The 20,284-nt window shown below is 42.5% G+C and overlaps 1 protein-coding gene across 1 annotated transcript; it reads right to left on the bottom strand.

The window, feature by feature from the left end:
- Positions 1–2,036: 2,036 nt before the first annotated feature.
- COIL (coilin) lies at positions 2,037–19,574 on the bottom strand. The gene is made up of 7 exons (XM_060082532.1): positions 19,323–19,574; positions 10,355–11,459; positions 10,145–10,231; positions 9,393–9,440; positions 7,432–7,501; positions 4,633–4,721; positions 2,037–2,998 (listed from the first exon to the last, which is right to left on the bottom strand). The coding sequence occupies exons 1-7, from the start codon at positions 19,565–19,567 to the stop codon at positions 2,888–2,890; spliced, it is 1,755 nt and encodes a 584-aa protein (XP_059938515.1). The 5' UTR covers positions 19,568–19,574; the 3' UTR covers positions 2,037–2,887.
- Positions 19,575–20,284: the final 710 nt, after the last annotated feature.

Genomic DNA, 20,284 nt, shown 5'->3' with positions numbered 1-20,284 from the left:
AAACTGATTATAATCTGAAGAAAAGACACCCTTAGGTCAACACTTTCCTGTGGTCTAGTCAATGTTTAGTAGTTATCTTTTTTTTTTAACTGAGGTATAATTGACATATAACGTAAGTCTCAGGAGTACAATATATTCAATATTTGTATACGTAGCAAAATGATCACCACAAAAAGTCTAGTTACCAGATGTAGTAACAGTTTTTTTTCTTGTGATGAGACTCTCTAAGGTCTACTCTCTTAACAACTTTCAAATACAGTATGCAATACAGGATTTACAGTCACCATGCTGTATATTTACATCCCCAGGACTTACTTATTTTATAACTACAAGTTTATACCTTTTAACCCCCTTCACCCATTTTGCCCACCACCCAGCCCCTGCCTCTGCCAACCACCAATCTGTTCTTTGTAAGTTTGGGTTTTTTTTTTTTTTTTTTTTTTTTTAAATTAGAGGTGACTCTTTATTATTATTATTTTTTTGCAGTACATAGGCCTCTCACTGTTGTGGCCTCTCCCGTTGCGGAGCACAGGCTCCGGACGCCCAGGGGCCCAGCCGCTCCGTGGCATGTGGGCTCTTCCCAGACTGGGGCACGAACCCATGTCCCTTGCATTGGCAGGCGGACTCTCAACCACTGCGCCACCAGGGAGGCCCTGGGTGTTTTTTTTTGAAATTCCACAGATAAGTGAGATCATATGCTATTTGTCTTTCTCTGACTTAATTCATTTAGCATCATGTCCTCAAGATCCATCCATGTTATCACAAGTGGCAAGGTTTCATTCTTTTTTATGGCTGAATTATATATATATACACACACACATATACACACACACACACACACACACACCACATTTTCTTCACCCATTCATCCATCGATGGACAGCAGTGTTTCCATATCTTGGCTATTGTAAACAATGCTGCAATGAACATGGGGGTGCACATCTTTTCAAGTTAGTGTTTTGCTTTTTTTCACATCTTTACTGGAGTATAAATGCTTTACAATGTTGTGTTAGTTTCTGCTGTACAACAAAGTGAATCAGCTATACATATACATATATCCCCATATCCCCTCCCTCTTGAGCCTCCCTCCCACCCTCCCTATCCCACCCCTCTAGGTGGTCACAACGCACTGAGCTGATCTCCCTGTCTCCCTGTGCTATGCGGCTGCTTCCCACTAGCTATCTATTTTACGTTTGGTAGTGTATATATGTCCATGCCACTCTCTCACTTCATCCCAGCTTCCCCTCCCCCACCCCCTTGCCCTCAAGTCTGTTCTTTACGTCTGTGTCTTTATTCCTGCCCCACCACTAGGTTCATCAGTACCGCTTTTCAAAATTCCATATAGTTAGCATTCGGTATTTGTTTTTCTTTTTCTGACTTCGAGTTAGTGTTTTTGTTTTCTTCGGATAAATACCCACAAGTGAAATTGCTGGATCATATGGTAGTTCTACTTTTAATTTTTTGAGGAATCTCCATACTGTTTTCCATAGTGGATGTTATCAATTTACATTCCCACCAATAGTGCACAGGGGTTCCCTTTTCTGCACACGCTTTCCAACAATTGTTATTTCTTGTCTTTTTTATAAGAGCCATCCTAACAGGTGTGAGGTGATATCTCATTGTGGTTTTGATTTGCATGTCCCAGATTAGTGATGTTGAGCATTTTTTTTCATGCACCTGTTCGCCTTTACTATTTGTCTTGTTTTCCAAACGCTGGAAAGAAAGCATGCTGACACGAGAAACCCAGTGCCAAGATTCCACCATTGGTGTTAATCTCACTCCTTCTGAAGTCATACCTCTCAAATCAATAAATACACACTTTGATACACATCAATGTCATGCAAATTAAAACTGGACAGCATCTCCTTTGGTCCAATAGCTCCCAAATCTAACAAACTCCACTGGGCTAAACCTTGCAACACCAGAGCCTTTAGTCAAGGCAAACCTTGTTCCAGAAATGTTTAATCTTTTGCATTATTATAAAACAAGACAGCAATTTGCAAAACTCAACCGAACAAGATGACTCAGCACGGAAGTTTAGTTCAATATGATTTTATTTAAAAATCTGCAAAGCTGAAGGAGGGATCTGATGTTTTGTTAAAAGAAAACAATTTTCACACTATATATTTTAGCCTTTTTAGTTCTGTGCTGAATAATAACAGAAAAGGAAGTTTCTGTTCAAGATCCTCCCTCCAGCACACTCAGCCAGGTGCTCGGGATCTTGTAGCAAGATAACCCTGGTCTGAGCCCACAGTAAATCCTCTCCCCCCAAGTGGAGGCCCAGTTCTTCCCCAGGCACACATACTTATTTCCACTGCTCTCCACAGGCCCGAAGAATCCTTCATTTTAAAGTTGAAAAGAGTATGAAAGGATTCCTTAACTCATAAACCCAAATGCAATAAACCCAACCACTGGTTAACTCTTGACAATTACAAGTATAAAATACTTGAAATGTGTAAGATGTTCCATATTGAATGGAACGTCTTAAATGTTAAAAAGTTAAGTCAAGTAACATGCTTTCACGTTTTAAAATGTTACTTAATAAAACTTACTGAGACAAGAAATGCAGGACTTTTTTGTACTTGGTATTATAAACTCCTACTGACAATGGCTACTTGATGGTCAAAAAAAATAAAAAAGAGAAGAAACCATACGTATTGCTTTATAAACAATGCCTGAAGAATGTCATGTTTTGAATTTTGTTACTAAAATTAAGCCTGCAGGGAAAAAAAAGGTCTAAAAAAGCAACACCCATGTTAGTTTAAAGGATGAGGTAGATTTTTTCCTATGCGGTAAAGATAGCCAAAAATGCATACAACTCTCAAATCTTCTTTAAAAAAAAAAAAAAAAAAAGTTCAGGTCATAGTCACTTTCACAGATAAGACACTTATAAACCATGAGGCGGAGAGATCATACTCAGGGAAGCTCCGCACTTTGTGTTACTTGGAGATTCGATAATCAGTCTTGGATCAATTAATTCTCTCCAAAAAATGGTGATCTGAGGAAAAACAGAAAATATTCAGTTTAGAGACTTCATTTTGAGGTCGTATGAATTTTAGTCATTTAAAAAGTCAATTTCCATTTGTGCAGAATGCTTGAAGACCTGGAGTAATCTGAGTCCCAGTAAACTCAGTTCAATTAGGGCAGAAGGTCTTGTTTACCTAGAATGCAGCTAAATTTTTACAGTAAACATATTTCATCTTTCTTTGATTTAGAGCAGGGGCTGTATGGGGAGGGTAGCTGGTTACAACGGTCAGGAGGATTTGCCCAACAAGCCTCTGTGGAAAGGCAGATGTGGCCCAGGAAGGTTATCACTACACTGCTGATGCCCTTTTGTGCAGCCCTGTAGTTCTTTTCCTGTGCTACCTAAAAACAGGAGGTATTTCACATTTTACCAAGAGAAAGCAAAGCTAACATTGGCCATATGAATAATGAGAGCCATCTAGTGTCAAAAAAGGTAATTACAGGCCCTACTTCAGGCCGCTGTTTAGTAAGGCCTCCAAGAGGAAAGCCTTCAACATTTAATTTTCCAATGTAGTTTCCAAGAATAAATTTCAACAAAAAAGTGGGGCTGCATATATTGCAAATGAAGACGTACAGGAGACTGGGCAAAATCTGCTGAGCCTACCACAGACCCTAAAAATGTGCTTTTGGAGTAAATCCCTGAGTGGCACCTACCCCAAAGACAAAGCAAAACATACAGTCTGCTTAGGGTTTCCACAAATTCACATTTCAGATAAAACGTGACTCTGCAATACTAAAACTCAGAATAATATCATAACATCTCAAGTAGCAACACCTTAAGAAGTGGTTTCTTAAATATAAATTCTACTCACTTTAATGCTACCATACTCTAATGAGGCAGGCATTCCAGCGACTCTGGAAGTCTGGCTGCCTATAAAGCTCTAAACCATATACTTCCCAAAATGGAAATTTAAGGACTGAAACAAAATCAAAAGACAGATTCATCATTTTACATCATTCTTCAAGATGACCTGTGCTGTTGTAAGTCAGAATCATGGTTAACATTTGAGAGGTAAGTGCAAGGAGGCGTGATGGAGATTTCTGGAGGGGCTGCTCATGTGCTATTTCTTGATCTGGGTGCTGGTTGTTACATGGGGTATGTTCATTGGTGAAAATTGCCCAAGCTGTACATTTATGTGTACTTTTTTTTTCAATAAGAAGTTTTTAAAATGCTACTCTTTTCTACTGACACCCTTATAAAACTGTGATTTGATTTGATTTGATTTTGATTTTCAGCCATGCCACATGGCTTGTGGGATCTCAGTTCCCTGACCAGGGACTGAACCAGGGCCATGGCAGTGAAAGCCCAGAATCCTAACCACTAGGCCACGAGGGAACTCCCAAAACTGATTTTATGCAACTGTATGCTCTTAAATAAGATTTATTTGTGCATCTTGTCTTATAGGCTCTCTGATGTTCAAGATGGCACCCTAACTTGGCACTTGGCACAGTTATAGCCACCCTGTAGGCACGACAGAGATCCCCAAGGCTGAGATCCTTTATGATTTTGTTACAGGCAGTTCAGGAAGCTGCAGTATCACCTTCCAGGCCACCAGTAGCCAGTCAAGAGAGTGGACAACCAAGCAATCCCAAGAGAAGCGTGCCTACCCTCTTCTCCTGCGTCACAGCGTACTCCACTACCTCAGCTCCATTTTCGTTGTGATAAACCAAATCAAACTTCCCAGGTTCTTTCACGGCTGAAAGCAGACGGTAGGAAGGAGAAACAATAAGTCATTTCTCAGTAATGAAATGTTCCTCTACAGGGAATTCATATCATTAGGAAAACAACCACAAACACACTGTCCATTGATGTGGAGGCTGGCGACATACATGAAAGTATGGAGTGCTCAGGGACGGGAGAGCCTTCGAAAACCCTGCATCAAAAGACAGGAGCTTCTCGGCTATTGATCAGTGACAATCCTTCCTTCATCAAAAAGAAATGAGCTTGATCCACTACCACTAGTAATCCCGGAAAAGAACGTGTAACCACAAGATAATCCCCAAAATAACTGGTATGTTTCAACAAGGGAAGGTAATGTAAATTCTGCAAAGTTCTTATATCTTGCTGTATCCTCAGAAATCACACAGGCTTACTTGGTAATACAGCAGTCCTCACTTTACATGGTAGGGTGGGGCCGTTAAAGTGACCATGCAGGCTGAAATCACGCAAAACAATCTTAATCAATGGGAAAACTTATGATTGTCTCATGATCTTTAAAATTTTTGGTCAAAACTTTAAAACCTTTACTGTACAGGGAAATGAAAAAATACTAAAACTACTATTTATGTAGTACACTGATCGAAGTTAAAACAGAAATACTGAGAATTAAAGTGTTCTATGTCTTTGTAAGAAACTTATCGAGGGTAGTTTAAGCAGTGCTCACCTTCTTGTCATGTAACGACAGTACAGAGTGAGAATCTTTTCTACGCCTTACATAACTGTCATACTCCTCTCAGTTTGTTATTCTTTGAGCTTTTAACGTCATGAAATAGCTCTGAGAGTTTCTTTTTCACAGTTTTGCGAAGTTTTTGCTGATGTCACTTCTAGGACATTCTCATCCCTTTCATCACAACCACTTTCCTCGTTGATGTCAAGAAGCTCACATAAAGCTCAATGTCAACATTCCCACAGTGAGCTACTTCTTCTATGATTTCACTTAAACTCGATTTGGATGTCACTTTTAGCATCATCACTTTTTGTTTCTTTGTTGTGCTTTCATCTTTGTTGGCCAATTCCCTATTTCAATTATCCATTTTTGTCAAGTGTCACGTGGATTTATCACTGAGAGGCAAGGAAGCAGCACAACTACACGCTTTGCTGTGTTGTGGGAATTGAGTAACAGATGCACAGTGACCAACCACCAACAGACTTTGAAAGAAGTGATGTGATTTGTCACTAATCATATGGCCGTGTGTTATTTCTGCAGTGATTTGTGGACGGGAGAGCCGGCAGTGCTCTACACAGTGACTTACAGTTAAGAGTTAACAGACCAATGTCACCGGGGAGCTGGTCTTATTTAACTACACCATGGTAACTGACATTCATGTATATTAGAACCATGCAAAGTGAGGACTACCTGTACTTCTGCTAGAAAACAGATAAAGTGTTTCTCGATGCTCCCAAGAAGAAAAGTTCTAATTGGATATCATCACTGTCAATCACCTGACAAGAAGTGATCAGGCTGTGACCACAAAATTTGACCATGGACACACCTCTGTCCACCATTCCAAAGAAGGGGGATTTCTTCAAATGAAACCTAATCAGAAGAGAAAGCTGGAAAACCAGTGGAAGTGAGAGAGAGAGAGAGAGAGAGAGAGAGAGAGAGTGTGTGTGTGTGTGTGTGTGTGTGTGTGTTTTCTGGCTGCACCGCATGGCTTGTGTGATCTTTGTTCCCCGACCAGGGGTTGAACCTGGGCCCCGGCAGTGAAAGCACTGAATCCGAACCACTGGACTGCCAGGGAATTCTCTGAAAAGCCTTTCTGAATGATTTCTACGTACTGGAGTTTTGAATCTTTTACTCACTACCTTATTTAAACACGAACAGAAAATAATTAATTCCTTCGAGTCTGCTAAAGAACAAGAGATCTCTATCCCTGGCCAGGGACCCCTGCAGACACAACCCCAGTTAAGCCATATACAGTAAAAGCCCTCTTATTCCAGGATTTCAGAACCAATAATGGGTGGGGTGAATCAGGGATAAAGCAGGGAACCATTTAAAATAATGGGTGAGCGTGTGGAGACACACTTTAGACATTTTATTTTGACTGAACACACAGAAGTATGTTCATCTGCCAATCTTTTGAAACAGAGCTAGCAGGTCTTATGAGTCCACCAACTAGAGCTGTCTTTCTTTTTAAATCATATCCTTAATGTATATATGCAATATCCACAATTTTTGAGTTTTGAGGGTTTTTTGTGAAGTGATGCAAGAATAAAAAAAAAAAAAGAATACAAAAGCTGGCAACACAATGTAAGTGTAGACTCTGCCCAGATTTTTACCAAATTCCTCCCAATCTCTTATAGCTGACCCACCACATATAATTCAAAAGCGAATTTTTCAGTAACAATCCTGAGTCAGCATTCAACTTGGGTTTCACAGACATATTTTTTTTTGCCATCAATTTTCATCAATGTATGTAATTTTACGAAATTACGTAACTACAGTAACAAGAACAACTCGCCTAACAGCTCTGGGAACAAACCCAACAACTCTTAGTAGACACCCACCTCCACTTGCGGGAGTGCAGCACCCACCCTCCCGGCCACTCTGTGCTGACAGAGGTATGCAGAGCGCCAGGCAGCCATGGGGGCCAAGGAAGACAGCAGCGCCTGTGTGTGAAAGCTGTTTAGAAACCAGTGTAGATGTGAAGAGCCTACATTGCCAAATTCTTTTCTAGAACACTCACCAGGTAAAGATGAAAGAATTTCTATATCTACTTGCTGGGTCTCCGGATTATGGCTTAATATTTTTCCTTCCTTTCAAAAACAAAAGTGCAAGTCAAAAATCAACATGTGAACTATTATGAATATACCAAAACCACTGAATTGCACACTTTAAAACAGTTAAATAGTGAATTTTGTTATGTGGGTTTTATCTCAACAAAAAAAGTTTTTAAATAGATCAACATGCATTTGAAATAAAACTCCCACATACCAAGCCAGCATTTCCCCTGGTCTCAGTCATCCCAGGAACGGGTACCAAACAGGGACAGCCCCCATAGCCCACAGCCTGCGACTTATTCAGACCAGCTGATCCTCAGCCGTCTCCCTCACCTTGCCTTGCCTACACCAAGGAAACCCCAATAAAAGCTCCCCCCTCCTGCTTCTGCCTCCCGGCCACAACCAGGTGCTGCCCCCTGTGGTCCTGCCTGGTGTGGCATCCCCCTCTTCTCTCGGGGAATGTAAGTAATAAATTCCTTTCTCAGTAGCACTGACTTCTCTGTGTCATCACTCAGTCACCTCCATAAATTAAAACCCTACAGATACAAATGAGACAGGTTAGGGGCTGAAGAGACTACATTCTTTGAAGGTAGATTTGACTTTTAAAGACAAGCTTAATGAATAAAGCCATGATCTAGCTGGATAACAGTACTTGACATCAAAGCAAAAAGTGGTACTGATTTTCACCCTTGAAACGGTTTTGAAAGCAACTTCAAAAAAGTTCTAAAAACACTGGGAAATAAAGTAAGCAAATAGCTTACCAAGATGATAACTATAATGACCAACATCCATTTAATATGAGTTTTTAAAAAATTAATATCATCTAGAATCAACAATTGGTAGAGGCTGTGGGACATACCAATTCATGTTTATCTCCATTTCCTCATGTACCACAGAATTAAATTAGTCATCTATGGTAGGGTGAAAAAACATCCTGGTTTGCCCAAGACAGGTCCACTTACATTTCCTTTCAGTATAATTATTAATACAATATTCATCCTTTTCACTCACAAGTGTTCTGATTTATATAAGTTATGTGATCACCTATATTAAGGGGCTAAGATGAAAAAGATGATAAAACACCAGTGACCCAGAACTAACCAACCACATCCCTTCATGAACTGATTCTTCTTCTAGCCTGCTTTTGAAGAAAGATTCTTACCCCTATTTTAAAAGGCTACCAAGGGATCAACTCAGATTGAATCAAATCTTCTTATACCTTATCTGTATTACTATATTAATGTTATCAATTATTCCCTTAAAAAAATGGACTTACATTCTGAATCTCACATCAAAATAAGAAAGTATGCATTTTAACAAGATTTTCAGCAAAATTTTGAATGGGTGAGAAAGGGAAGGAAACATGTAATTACTGATTGAGTCAAACTTTTACCGAACTGTGATAAAGTTCATATGCCAATATGAAGTCCCATATAAATATTAAGTGAGTAAATTCCAAGGATAGTATTTGTGAATTACCTGTGGTTAACTGGTAAAGCAAAACAAACCATATTAGATGATAATAACCAGTAGTAATTCATAAATATATGAAATAGATTCCTATGCTGAAAATAATCAAATTTTCTGGCTGAGAGCTATCTATTTTTCTCTTTCAAAGTTTAGGATCATGGGAGAGGGGTACTCAAGTAACTTTGTGTATCTAAGCTGATTAGAAATAAATGAGTAATAAAAAAAATTAAATTTGTCATTCTCATTCTATATTCTTCCCAAGTATTAAGAAAAACAACATTGGGAGATTTCAAAGTGATACTATCAAAAAGTTTACATTTTGAAAATATTTTTATTTTCTACTTTATGACATTATTTACTCCATAAAAATCCATGTTATCCATATTAGCAGTATTGAACATGACTTTAGCTTCTTTAATGTACTGACATTTGACTACTTTAAAATAAGGAACCTTACCTTGTAGTCAGAAACATCAGGAGAATAATCGGATGTTAGTTCCAAAAGCTAAAAAAGAAGAAAAAAACACACAAATACACATGCCCTGTGGCTCCTTTCCCCCACTCCTGAGAAAACAAAACACGCAGTATTGGGGTGCCCACTCCATCTCTGGGAGCCCTACCATGAGCCTGTGGCAAAACAGGGCTTCCAGTAGGAAAGTTTTTTTTGGGTTTGGGAGGTTTCTGGGGTGATATGTAGAGGCTTTTTTTTGGCGGTACGCGGGCCTCTCACTGCTGTGGCCTCTCCCGTTGCGGAGCACAGGCTCCGGACGCGCAGGCTCAGCGGCCATGGCTCACGGGCCCAGCCGCTCCACAGCATGTGGGATCCTCCCAGACCGGGGCACGAACCCGTGTCCCCTGCATCGGCAGGCGGACTCCCAACCACTGCGCCACCAGGGAAGCCCGTAGAGGCTTTTTTTATTGAGCAGTTGCTATGTTCCAGACACCAGGCTGAGCCACTTCTACTCATTCAGAAAACAATTACTAGGCACCTACTACATGCTAGGCAAGAGAACGCGAAAGATATGATCCAGGAAGAGTTACTATAAATATGATATAATATAAATTAGTTTAATAAATTTATGAAATTTTATTAATATAAATTATATTAACTTATAAATATAAATGTAACCTGACATGTTAATGAGTAACTTTATTTAGAGGGGGAATAATCTTTTTTGTTGTGACTATTGTTGTTTTTTAAGAATATACCTTAAATGCAATCTTTTCTCCAACTTGAGGGGCGGCTGCTAAAAGCGGTAAGAGACTGTAGTCCTTCTTGTGTGTCTCTATGGGATTCTGAAAAACAGCATGAGTCATGTGATTTTGTTACTAGTGAGAAACTGTGAACCCATGACATCAATTCCAGAAACACTACATGAGGCAAGGGGAAGAGGTCAGCTCACGATAAATACTACTTACCTGGATAACAGTGGATGCGTTTGTCACCGTTTCATTCAACTGCTGTTGCTTCTGATACTCAGCACTTCTATTTAAAACACAGGGAACGGCGTGCCCTCGTCCTCGACCTCTGCCCCGCATACCCCGACCCCTCGCTCCCTTCCAAGAAAGAAGGTCCTCTCCCCTACTCCAACCTCTTCCCAAAGTGATGGGGAGAGTCACATTGGGAGGAGGACCAAGGGCCTGTCTGCCACCATTTGAGTCCGACTGCTTCCATCCGGCAGCATTTGGAACCTGGGAGGATGGCCCTGGACAACGTTTTCCTGCAAAGAGACCTACAGTCTTTAAGAAATCTGCAGCACACACCGGGGTACTCTTGGACATCACACATTGGTCATCTGACTCTGAACTAGAGTCTGAACTAGAAGATGATGTTCGGGAGGTCTTGCCCTCGATGGGGGTAGAGGTAAAACCAGTTTTTGCAGCCCCTTTGTTTGCAGTTGTGGTTTTCATAGAGGAGCCTTCCTGTGATACTTCAGTCGAGATTTTCTCTGGGGAATGTCTGACCTCCAAGATGACATTGCTGAGACCATCACTGGTTGATTCATGGTAAGACTCAGACTCTGAGGAGGAGTCGGGACTCTCTTTTGTACGAATGCCTGGGCCACCTTTTCTTTTGGCTTTCACAAGGCTGTTTCCAGCAGGAGGACCTTTTGGAGGACTATACTTCAGGATGGTCCACTCTTTCACTGACTGTGCTTTAGAAGACTTGGGACTCTTTGCCTGCTTTTTATATTCACATTTCTCCTTTTTCTTTGGTGATTTTCTTTCGGTCTCTCCACCATCAGCATCCACTACACCACATGTGGCTTTCTTTTTCCTCTTGTTTTTTTTACTCACACTCTGATCTGTGACAGCTTTTGGTTCGAGATCCAAGGTCTTCTCACTGTTATTGTTCTCATGCCTCTTCCAACGCTTCTTTGAATTTTTGTAATCTAGTTCAGTTTCTTCATCTTCCTCCAACTTATATGCCCTCTTCTTTGCTTTTCTAGGTAATAAACGAGTACTATCACCATTACTAACTGTTACAGGACTCTCAGCAACTCCTCTCTCTTCTAATTTAACTCTATCAAAAGAACAAGAGAGAAAGCTTTAGAAGTAAGTCATAAGCATGTCTCCAGGATGTAGTTATATACTAAGAGGACTGCAAACTGTCACTGTCATCAGGCAATGAAAAAATGTCAAATCGCTTAAGGACAAAAGACTCTTTTTAACAAAATGGCCTATATGGCATCACTTACGGTCAACTTTCAAATGACTAGTTTTATTTATCGATCAACTACTGCAGCCTAAACATTTTCTATAGATTTTCTCTAATCTAAACACCACCATGAAGTAATTTCATGTTAAAACAGATCACAAAATTACGGTTCAGACAAGTAACTGCCCAGGATCCACAGCTAATTAGCCACAGAAATAGGATTCAAACCTGTTTGTCTAACGTCAACGTTCGCAATCTTTCCACTACATTATGTGCCTACGCTAAATGGTGATAATGCTAACTATCCATTTTTGTTTTTAACCATAAGCTACTTTTTTTAAAATCAAATTTTTATTTTGTTTAAATTTAGGAAAACACCAAACAATTTATAATTTATGTTCTCTGGGGTACTGACAGCCATCGTAAAACTCCATAACATTTGGTGATTATTAATTTTATGTGCCAACTTGACTAGGCCCTGGGGTGACCAGATATTTGGTTAAACATTGTTCTGGACATGTTTGTCAGGGTGTTTCAGGATCAGATTAACATTTGAATTTGTACACTAAATAGACTGCCTTTGTGAGCAGACAGTCCCAGTGTGAATGGCCCTCACCCAATCCACTGAAGGCCTGAACGGAATAAAAGGCTGAGCGAGAGGGAATTCGCTCTCCCTCCCTGCCTATCTTTGAGCTGGGACGTCAGAAGAACTTCTCCTGCCTCAGACTAGGAATCAGACTGAAACACACCATCTGCTTTCCTGGCCTTTGCACTTGGGCCGGAATTTTATTATCAGCTTTCCCAGGTCTCCAGCTTGCCGACTGCAGATCTTCGGACTTCTCTGTCTCCATAATCTCATGAGCCAGGTCCTTATAATAAATCTCATTTCTGTACCTAGAGCTATAGCTATGTCTATATCTATACCATCTCCTATTGTTTCTGTTTCTCTGGAGAACTCGACTAATATACAGTTCATCCAAAATCATTTTACTATAGTAAAGGAATTCTGTTCCTCCATGAACTGGCAACAGCTAATTCTAATAGGCACAGCCCAGTGACAGAGGGCTGAGTGGGTGTCGTCAATGTCAAGCACATAGTGGGTGTTTAAAAATGCCTGCTGGGGCTTCCCTGGTGGCGCAGTGGTTAAGAATCCACCTGCCAATGCAGGGCACATGGGTTCAAGCCCTGGTCCAGGAAGATCCCACATGCCATGGAGCAACTAAGCCCGTACGCCACAACTACTGAGCCTGCACTCTAGAGCCCGTGAGCCACAACTACTGAGCCCACATGCCTAGAGCCCGTGCTCCACAACGAGAAGCCACTGCAATGAGAAGTCCACTCACTGCAACAAAGAGTAGCCCCCGCTCACCGCAGCTAGAGAAAGCCCATGCACAGCAATGAAGACCCAACACAGACAAAAATAAATAAAATAAATAATTTTTTTTAAATGTCTCCTAAAAACATACATTATTATTTCAATACATTTACATCCAGCTGTATCTTTCATCAAGTACTTTTAGTGACCAGGGAAAGATGTGGACAATCATATTTGAAAATAAAGTACAGGGCTTCCCTGGTGGCACAGTGGTTAAGAATCTGCCTGCCAATGCAGGGGACACGGGTTCGAGCCCTGGTCCAGGAAGATCCCACATGCCGCGAAGCAACTAAGCCCGCGAGCCACAACTACTGAGCCCACGGGCCTCGAGCCCGTGCTCCTCAACAAGAGAAGCCACTGCAATGAGAAGCCTGCGCACCTCACCGAAGAGTAGCCCCCGCTCACTACAACTAGAGAAAGCCCGCGTGCAGCAACGAAGACCCAACGCAACCAAAAATAAATAAATAAAATAAATAATTGATTTTTAAAAAATAGAAAATAAAGTACAATTGGTGAGTAATAAGATAGATTATAGGCATTCTTTAAATTTTTTTAAGGTATAGTAATCCTGTGGATTTATCTCAATGTGGTAGTTGAAAAAAATCCTCAATTATTCTTCAGAATACGCAAATACACAGACACATACAAATGAAGATAAAATAAAAGCTACTGATACCAGGAGTAGGATGAAGAGAGAAATAGAACTCTGAAAGAGCAGGGACTTAAATAACAACTCACTACCCCCTGTTCTCAGCTGTGGACCTTGGCACCTAGCAGGAAGAAAGTAATTCTTAAATGGGCAAAAGCATCCTGTGAATCTAAGAACTACTTAGGAACTTCCTGGATATGGAACTTTCCATAACGTTCTCGATCAGTTTGTTTTCACTTGGAGCAATGCTCTGATTCACGTTTCAATTCTGAGATGACAATTAGTATCAAACTTTCCATCACACTTTGAAAATGGATGCAAGACCTTCCGTTCAGTCACTGTGGTTCACTAGTTCACTGGAGCGCTGCACGTGCTGCATCCCGTGCAGGCAGGGCCCCTGGCTTTCAAAGGCGTCTACAACAGAGTCATGCTGCCCAGAGCAGCGCTTGTCATCACCTCACCCACTCTGAAGGTCGTGGATCCGTGGGTACTCGACCTGTGATCGCGGCAGCCTCGCTATCTGCCACTCCTGAAGAGAATAACGTCAGTTTGGAACCTATTAAGACTGAGAAACAAAACACCATCCAGGGAACAAGAAACGTTTCACCTGGGCCTGCTCAGTTACCATTCTCTTCAGGGTGGACACTTTCCCTGGCAATGTGCTTCATTTCTCCACTTGGATCACAGACAACAAATGTAACTGGCCTTTTACAAACAGAAGTGAATCTAGCTGTCCTTTTACAAAGAAAAGTGAACTACCTGTGTAATTAGCAATGGAAGAGGCGTGATCCCAAGAAATGTTGAAAACAGACTCTCCACTGTTCATTCAAACTCTTTGCAGGGCAAACTGGGCACTAGTGTCAAAATGCAAGGTATTCCCTTTAAATCTGCAAGTTCGCCTCTAGGATTCTATCACACATAAACACAGACATGCCCATCTGCACTGCCTGACACCTCCCCACTCCCATTAGCCATTGCCTGCCAAGGCCAAAGTGACTGGATTCAAATCCTTCTTCTGCCTTTAGTTAAACTTTTAAACTATCGTCACCTCAACTTTTCCCATCTGTACAAATGGGGGTAACAGTACTAATTATAGTACCCAAATGAGCTGTCACATGTATTTAGAGCAGTGCTGGGCTCAGAGCAAGCGCTATCCCAATGTTAGCTCTGATTGTTATTCATACAGTGAATGTTGTTAGTCCTCTGAGGGCAGGAGTTGATGGGTTTTTAATGAACTTGTCCCGTCAAACGGAGGTGAAATTCAACGAAGAGGGTGAAAGCAGGGACCTGCCATCTCTTTGGGTCCCACCTGTTCCCTGTAGCCTCCCCACTGTCCAGCTGCTGCTCGCAGTGCCCTGCGTCACCACCTTCAGAGAAGTGAGTCACCTGACCAAGGGCACACAGCTAATGAGTCATAGAGCCAAGATGTGAATCCAGGGGTCTGGTTCCAGACCCGGAGCTCTTCATCACTCTGCTCTCTTACCTTTCACACAATATTGAACAAAAGTAACTCATATATGTTTGGTATAAATACAGACCTGTACAACTCTTCTGGAGCCCAACTTGACAGTACTTATCAGATTTTAAAATTTGACCAAGGAGTACCCCTTCTGGGAATGTATCTTACTGAATCATTGCCCAAGTACACAAAGATATAGAAGAATACTCACCACAGCAGTATGTAACAGTGAAAACCAGACGACAACTGCCAAGGGCTGAAAGTTTTGGTGTTCCCCCCAAATTCATATGTTGAAATCCTAACCCCCCAATGTTATGGTGTTAGGAGATGGGGCCTTTGGGAAGTGATTACATCATACGGGTAAAGCCCTCATGAATGGGATTAGCGCCCTTATGAAAGAGACCCCCAGGGCTCCCTAGTCCCCTGCTACCATGTAAGGACACAGGAAGAAGGTACCATCTGTGAACCAGAAAGCAAGCCCTCACCAGACCATGAGGCTGCCGGCACCTTGATCTTGGGCTCCTCGGCCTCTAAACTGTGAGAATTAAATTTCTGTTGTTTATAAGCTACCTGGTTTATGGTATTTTTATTATAGAGGCCCAGTCAAACTAAGATTACAACCTAAAATGTCCATTAATAAGGGGCTGGTTAAATAAATTAACATGGCCATGCAAAGGAATAATATAGCATTTACAAAGAATGACGTAGCGATGGCATCACATATCGTATATACTAAAACGAAAGATACCCAAGATACGTTAGGTAAAAAAAAGTGAGGCGCAGGAAAAAATGTATATTATAATGACATGTGTATTTCAAAAGGGTAAGTATATATGTTTGCATATGTATGGAAAAGACACTCCAAATTTAACTGAGGATACTTCTGGAGAGTGGGGTGTAGGAAGAGTACGTGAGAAAGAAATAAGGGATTTTGTACCCTGAACTATTTTGAAGTCTAATTTTTTTTAACAATAAGCCTTTTTGTTTGCTTTGTTTTAATAAAAGACTAGGAAGGGACTATGAATGTTCCACAATGAAAGCAGCCCAGGCCTAACTTCCACTGGTCTCTGTTCACCCATGGGCACTGGACAAACACGCTCCTGAACATGAGAGAAGAGCTCTCCGTATTCTATATCCCCAAAAGCATCAGCACGCTACAAAACGAGACTGAGCGTCAAGAGACCCAGAGCTGCACAAGGATCGGCAGCCTTAACGGCAAGTGCCTCCTTTGGCTCCCGAGGTTTCAGGAAACCAAACTGCCCTCAGCCTGGCTCAGACGCTCTGTCTTCTTCACTCCCACTGCCAGCCTCACAGGCATGTCAAGAGGGGCTTGGCTGGCCATCCAAGGAGCCACTGATCAGAGCAACATGAAATGAGAGCTCATCTCTAATGTCCAGTAGTTAGTAATCAGTATTAAATGCCGCAGAGTCAAAAGAGTGACAGAGGAGAGAAGGCATTCTGTTTCCTCACAGAATGACTCTTCAACAGGGAGATCTCACTCCAGCTGGTCGCTCTCCAGGTGCTGCAGCCAGGCCTCTGTGAAGCTCTCTTCAGGGGGTGTTAAGGGATGAACTGTGTCCCCTCAAAATTCTTATGCTGAAGCCCTAACCCATAGTACGTCTAAATGTGACTGTATTTAGAGACAGGGTAATCAAGTTAAGATGAGGCCGTTAAGAGCGGGCCCTAATCCAATCTGACTGGTGTCCTTATGAGAGAGAAAATCTGGACACACAAAGAGACACCAGGTCACGTGCCTTTTTCTGAGGACAGAAAAAAGGTCCTGTGAGGACACAGTAAGAAGAGAGACACCGGGGCTTCCCTGGTGGCTCAGTGGTTGAGAGTCCGCCTGCCGATGCAGGGGACACGGGTTCGTGCCCCGGTCCGGGAAGATCCCACGTGCCGCAAAGCGGCTGGGCCCGTGGGCCATGGCTGCTGAGCCTGCGCATCTGGAGCCTGTGCTCCGCAACGGGAGAGGCCACAACGGTGAGAGGCCCGCGTACCCCAAAAAAAAAAAAAAGAAGAAGAAGAGAGACACCTACTAGCCAAGCAGAGAGGCCTCAGAAAGAAACAAAACTTGCCAACACTGCACCTTGGACTTCGAGCCTCCAGAACTGTGAGAGGGAAATTTCGGTTGCTTAAGCCTGTGGTGTTTTGTTAGAGCAGCCCTAGGAGTCGGATGGGGCTCCAGGCAAATGGGAGCACTTCCTCCTCCCAGGGGAGATGGAGACCGCCTTGAGGAGCTCCATGTTAGCAGCCTGGGGGCAGAGGAAGTCAGATTCTGGGGGCTCAAAAGAAAGGGATGTGAGGAAGTGGCGGTGGCACATAAGTGTGGAGATGCTCGTGCCTCCAGGGCTGGTTCTCAGGACTCCCACAACCAGGCTCCGCTTTTCCTCATGAGAGCTCTCTCAGCACTCCTGGCAATCCCAACAGAATTTTTCTGCTGGTCAAACTCATCCCTTCACCAAGTCAGGGCAGCTTTGGCCTCCACAACTGTACGAGGCTATCCAACCTTCAAGGTACTGTGAAATTCCCTGACCATTTGTGTTCCACGATGATCTCTTCTTTCTCAACCATCTTCTGCACTTAGCAGCAAAACCTGGTATAATTATCCAGTCAGATAATTATCCACTCCACGTGACACAAGAAGATAATATACAGAAACACAAAACTAGTTATTTTGGTCTACTCCAACAATATTGGGAACCTTCGAGAAAAGAAACTTTTCTTCTGTAGCTCTGAAGAAAAGTGAGTCTGTCAGGGGAAGACAGAGAATGACTATGGACATGAAACCACAAAAACATACAAAAGTTTTCCAAATTCAACTTCTTCCTAAGGTCTGCCCCATTTACCACTGAAGCTAGCTGCAGAGGTATTTCTTGCCATATGCAATTGTGCATTCTGGTGTTTTGGAGGAATTCTGCCTGCCATTGTGCTGTATTTATTTCCCATAACAGCTTTCATGGTTTGCTTTTGACATTGTTGACTGCATTATAAAGAGTCTAATTTCCAGATGATTCATTAAATGAAGTATAACTGCAGTTAGCCATCAGCAAGTTATTAATTCATTAGACAGGAGATAGGTCAGAAAGTAAACTTAACAGGAGAGGATGCAGTCCTTACAACTGCAATATTTAAATAGTCCCTGAACTGCAGAGAGAATGGAGATCCATTTCACAGTGAATAAAAAGGAAAAAGACCTCTTTTTGAAACTTGGATTATTTCAAATTGTCACTGGAAACAGCTAAACATTATTAGTAAATCAGTGTTCCTGCTTTTAAAAGAGAGAAAGACACACGTATGCTCAAAGATGTAGCAGTTGTTCCAAGTTAAATTCCCTGATGCTCTGAAGAAATCTTATGAATCTGACATACTCTGGGGAAAGGAATATTCAACATGCAACAAATGGCAAGCAGAAGTAAGTAGCCTGGCTCACAACTCTAGAATTTTTTTCATTGTAGATGAAGCTTTTAAAAAGAAGCCCTGAATAAATCAGTCCAAGATATGAATCCGAACTGAAATGATCGTGTCTTACCATTTTATTGAGACAAATCAGCCACACGTGAGCGATTTACACCACAACCGCTCCTTGATACTCATCTCAGTATCATTGTTTAAAACTTCCAAAAACATATTTAAAACTATTTTGTTTCCCAATTCACCACCCAAAAGGTTCCAAACACCTATTTAAGTGAACCCAGGTGAGACACAGAATGACGCCCACCGGTCCCAGGGGGTATCGCAGGAGCTCTGAGATTGGACACGCTGCAAGTGGCGAAGAAAACATGACTGCGGGTCCGTTTGCTTGGGTCTCCGGCACCTGACCTTGCGAGCTGCCAGGGGAAGGCGGGGTCTCAGGCACGCCCGGCACCCCGCGCACCTAACACAGTGCCCGGCCAAGTGAGCGCTTGCTAAGTCAAGGCTGGAAGAAACGCGGGCCCTGCCCACAAACCAAGATCAGGGTTTTTCCAAGTGTGGTCCACCAACCTTGTGCATTAGAAGCTTCCCGGGGAAAGATGCTCGTTACAATGCAGATTCCTGAGCCCCATAATGACTGGACCAATCAGAACCTCCGGGGTTCACGGAAGTGCAGTTTGACAGCCTGCCCCCCCCCCCCCCGCCGCAGCTCACCCCGACCCTCACCCGGACCCACACCCACACTCGGTCTCCAGACGCCGGAGGCGCCCCCGGGCGTGCACAGGCGCGTCCCCGGCGCCCCACCGCCGCGCCCCCATCCCGCCCGCGCACCTGAGGCAGTCGTTGTCTCGTACCAGGCGCGCGCTCTCGGCGGGGGGCAAGAGCCCCCCCTCCAAGTAGAGGCCCAGGAGGGCCCCAGAACTGAAGCCGAAACGCTGGCGGATGAGACTGATGAGATCCGTGACTACTCGGCATCTGTTCAAGTCGATGAGAAGCCAGAAGGACGTGCAGTGCGGGGTGGCTGGCGGCGGGTAATCAAATTGAAGGCGTAGCCTAACCGTCTCGGAGGCTGCCATCTTGCTCGATGCGCAACGGAAGCCGAGAGACTCCACGGGGCCGCCGAGAGGCGTGCTCGGGGCCCGCCCCCTGGAGCCTGTTAACGGGTGCCACCTGTTGGTGGCAAATGGCTGCTCCAGGCTTTGTGAATGACGAGAAGGCGGAGCGGGATTGATTCAGGTCCGCTCAAGACAGGGCTAGGGAAGAGAATAAGAGAAATGCCTTTATTCCGTTCCTGCTGAGCCCTACGTAGCGTCCGAATTTAGGCAACTCTCTAGATAAACAAGCACTGCTCAGCTGTGGTCTTCTAAGATATTTGCTCATTTACATAAAATAATTTCAAAAACGTAACTCCCAATGCATCTAGTTTACCAAATGTTTCATCATACAGAGTTGCAAAAGATGTAATTCCTAATGTATTGTAAATATGGACATTTTAAAATAAAACCATTAATCACTCTTTTAAAAGTATCCAGTGGAATTGAAATACCTTAGCAGTTTAATACCTACCACCATGCAAATTTTAAAATATAAAAAATACGTCCTCTTATTAACTCTTAGGTAAGTGAGTCAGAAATTTTACATCACTTGAATTTCCATTCCATTTCTTCCACATAGTATATTAACTCCTTTAGTTTTCATTACAAAGGTATGAATTATGAGCTATTATTATTCCCATTTTGAAGATTAAAAAAACCCAAAAAGTTCAGAGAGGTTAAGTAACTTCCCCAGGGTCA

This window comes from Mesoplodon densirostris, chromosome 18 (genome assembly GCF_025265405.1).
Source record: "Mesoplodon densirostris isolate mMesDen1 chromosome 18, mMesDen1 primary haplotype, whole genome shotgun sequence".
Classification (NCBI taxonomy): domain Eukaryota; kingdom Metazoa; phylum Chordata; class Mammalia; order Artiodactyla; family Ziphiidae; genus Mesoplodon; species Mesoplodon densirostris.
The sequence above is the reverse complement of the archived record's forward strand: the minus strand, read 5'-3'. Positions and strand labels throughout refer to the sequence as shown.